The sequence below is a fragment of the Oryzias melastigma genome, linkage group LG12 (assembly GCF_002922805.2).
Source record: "Oryzias melastigma strain HK-1 linkage group LG12, ASM292280v2, whole genome shotgun sequence".
NCBI lineage: Eukaryota > Metazoa > Chordata > Actinopteri > Beloniformes > Adrianichthyidae > Oryzias > Oryzias melastigma.
In genome coordinates, this window is record NC_050523.1 from 333254 (window position 1) to 336709 (window position 3456).

Consider the following 3456-nt stretch of genomic DNA (forward strand, 5'->3'; position numbering starts at 1 on the left):
GGGGGGGGGGGGGGTGGATATGCAGTAAAATAGTGCAGGTTTGCAAGCAGGGGGTTATAGGTGCAGCCAGCAGGTCAGCGGCTCGGTCCAGGTCGGGATGCTCCTCCGGTTGGTTAGTACGAGCCCGGCTGGAGATCTGAAGTTCCGACCCGGTTCCTCCTGGTCCAATCAGAGCTTCAAGTATCACTGAGAACGAGGTCACTTCCTGTTAGAAAAGCGAGGCTTTCTTCTTCAGTTCATTTCGTCTCCATAGCGACAGACGGTCGAACTCGGCCACGGGCATCCCGAACACGCGCTGGAAGTCCTCCGCCGACAGGTGCCTCTGACGGGACACAAACACCCCCCCAGCATCAGCGAGGCCGGCACGCACACGGACTCAGACGAGACGCCATCTCACCTCCAGACGGGTGCGGTCCACTCCGGGGGGCAGCTTGGAGCGCCCCCTGTGGGTCACAATCAGGGCCTCGTAGGGAAGAATCTGTCCAGAAAAGAAGAGTTGTGAGGCGTTCAGGGTCTGCTGGGACGTGTGATGTCATCAACACGTCTGTCATGACAGCATCACCTTCTGCTCCAGGATGCTGGGCAGAGAGTTTCCTCGGTCCATGCGTTCCCGCCGAGACTCTCCGTTCTGCAAAGACAAGAAGACGTCTGCAGCAGTTCCACCACGCAGCAGCAGGGGGCAGCAGGGAGACAACGCAGACACTCATCTGAGGAGCGTTTTAATATATTCTGAAGATCCATGACAGGCAACAAAAACGAAAGATAGTAAATGAAATAAAGCAAAAATATCTTAGTGTGAGGAAAAGTCACATTTAAAATAAAATTCCTCCTTTCAGAAGCAGAGCGAGGTTTAGAGCATGCTGGGAAAGAACGCCGCAGCCATGCACGAGCGTGCACACACACACACACACACACACCATGCTCACCTGAGCAGCTGCTGAATGCATAAGAAAAGGAGGAGAGACGAGATCAGAGCAGAAATCTGTTTTTATCAGTAAATACGTTTCTAAAGACTTTCTCTGTTCAACAGATTCTTTTGATTTTCTGTCAAAGCTGCAGGAACCTCCTGTCAGCTGATCGTTGGAGGGCGGGGCTTCGTACCTGCTGGACCTTTGTCTCCATCTGTGGAAAACTCTGCCGACTGCATCTGAAACACAAGCAGTAAACTCCCATGATGCACTCTGAGCTGCTCCCAGGACCAAACGCGTTCGTCAGGTTTGCAATCATGAATTAATAATTCATGATTATTCATGATTATTAAAAATCAATTATTAATAATTCTATGTTTATATATAAACAAACGTAGAACCGTCACCGTTCTGTGAACTCTGATGATAAACCTGAAAGCGTTCTTACTCTGGTCAGAGCCGAACGTGACGGAGACTTTGAAGAACCTGCAGACAAACCTGGAAAAGAGAAGACCAGAACTGAGAGAAGCTCCGCCCACAAAGACTGCAGGCACAGACTGACTCCTTCAGACGAGTGTTTCCGACTCACTGCCGTGCATGTGCGTCCTGTCAGGAAGGGACTGTGTCTTCCTCCGGAAGTTGACAGCTTTTTCCTTCTCCTCCTTCAGGATCAGGCGGCCCAGGTTGGACTGGATCTGAAGATGCAGCAGCAACAACAAGGGCAGAAGGTCAGAGGTCACATCTCATGGTGTTAGACAGGTGGTGACCCTCAGAACTGGTCTGCGGTTCTGATCCGGCGTGTCTGGATGAAGGTCGGCAGAGGTCACTGACCTTCTGCAGCTCCTGCTCCTGCAGCGTCTCTGCTTCTTCGCTCAGGTCTTCAAACTCGTCTTCCTCCTGCAGCTTCTTCTTCTTCCACTCGATCTCTGTGGGGGGAGGGGCCGGGGTCAGAGCGTTCGGATCGGTACCCGGCCGTCCGAGCGTGTCAGTGCGCTGTTACCCATGGCGGCCAGCGAGGGGGGGCAGGGCCAGTACTCGGTCTCGATCTTGGAGGGCATGTTGGGGTCGGGGGGCTGGGCGGCGGGGAACTTGGCGGACTTGACCACGCTGCTGCCCTCGCCGTGTTTGAGGGCGTCTGCAGACACACAGAAGCTGCTGAGCGGCGGCGAACACGGACACGTGACACACGGACTGAAGCTCACCCTGTTTGTAGATGGGGGGCTTCCTGTAGATGTTGGTGCCGTTATCTGGAAGGAGAGCAGAACTTTGAGAACCGCAGAAGAACCGGACCGGAAGGTTCTGGTTCCTGCAGCTGAAGAGTTTCAGACCAAAACCTGAACGTTGACTTCCTTTAAATGAAACTTTGATCATCATCTCTGTCCTTTAGTGGTTCAGTCTAATGCAAGAAGTGGGAGGGGCACGTCGACCTGATAACTCCGCCCACTTTAATGTGAATGGGCTGGACTACATTAAGATCATTTGGTTCCACCCACCTGTCAATCAAACAGAACTACTAGAAAACTGATCTGAGAAAAGGTAACTGATTGACCCCCCCCCCCCCTCGTTGGTGGAAATGCAACATCAGGAACTTCTTGGTTTATGTGTCAAATTAGGACATAGAGGGCGGGGCTTAGTCCGATGTGAGAGTAACTTCCCTGATAGCTGACTGTGCACGTGTGTTTGCATGTGTGTGTGCATAGGTGTGTGCACGTGTATGTGTGTGTGTGCGCGTGCACGTGGGTGTGTGTGCGCGTGCACATGCGTATGTGGGGGTGTGCACGTGGGTGTGTGTAGGTGCGCGTGTGTGTGTGTGTGTGTTCTCGTGCGCGTGTGTGCGCGTGCACGTGCGTGGCTCTCACCTGGGTGGTGGAAGTGCTGCAGGCTGGTGCTGATCTTGCGTCCGGCCTGCAGCTGCAGCGTGGATCCTCCAGGTGAGCCGCTCTCGCTCTCCGCTCGCCGACCTTTCACCTGGACAGAGAAGATCCGGGTCACGGTTCTGACCTGCCGCTCATCCAGGTGCTGTTGCCGCTCTTACCTCAGGAGACACGGCGGGCGACATGGCGGGAGGAGAGAGCGAGCGCTGCAGAGACAGACAGATTCCGCTGAGTCAGCGTTCACAGACGCCGCCGTCACATGACCAAACAACCATCTGAAACACGCCGCTGTGTCTGAGGAGGCCTCCATCAGTCCTTCTACGTGCATGAGCGCGTGTGCACGCACCTCTCTGCGGGGAAGGTCGAGCGGGGAGAAGCTCAGGTGAGGCTGGTAGGTCATCAGGTCGGGCCGCTCCACCTGCAGGATGGCTTTGTCTCTGGGCAGCGCCGCCAGGTCTTTGTAGCCCACCACCTGGTCGTTCAGCCGGGTCTGTCATCACGCACACGCACGTGCACACGCACAAAAACACGTTTCCTCTCAGCAGGAACCTTTTCCAGAGAAATCTGTGTGTTTTCTGAGCTCTGTGAGTTGGGTCTGTGCAGCAGAACCTTCTGACCCGATAACATCCCAGAGGTCACCTAAACACTAAGAACTCCCTATTGACATCCCAGAA

General features: G+C 54.3%; 1 protein-coding gene across 1 annotated transcript in view; it reads right to left on the bottom strand.

Annotated features, from left to right (window-relative positions):
• Positions 1–68: 68 nt before the first annotated feature.
• Positions 69–3456, bottom strand: part of dmtn (dematin actin binding protein) — a gene marked incomplete in the record, with an annotated part of 8394 nt that continues 5006 nt past the window's right edge. Inside the window, 13 exon segments of the mRNA XM_024298919.2 lie at positions 69–322; positions 398–478; positions 563–628; positions 927–937; positions 1102–1147; positions 1357–1406; positions 1498–1603; positions 1740–1834; positions 1909–2043; positions 2111–2155; positions 2768–2876; positions 2944–2988; positions 3129–3272. Of these exon segments, the coding sequence (XP_024154687.1) occupies positions 209–322; positions 398–478; positions 563–628; positions 927–937; positions 1102–1147; positions 1357–1406; positions 1498–1603; positions 1740–1834; positions 1909–2043; positions 2111–2155; positions 2768–2876; positions 2944–2988; positions 3129–3272 (1047 nt within the window).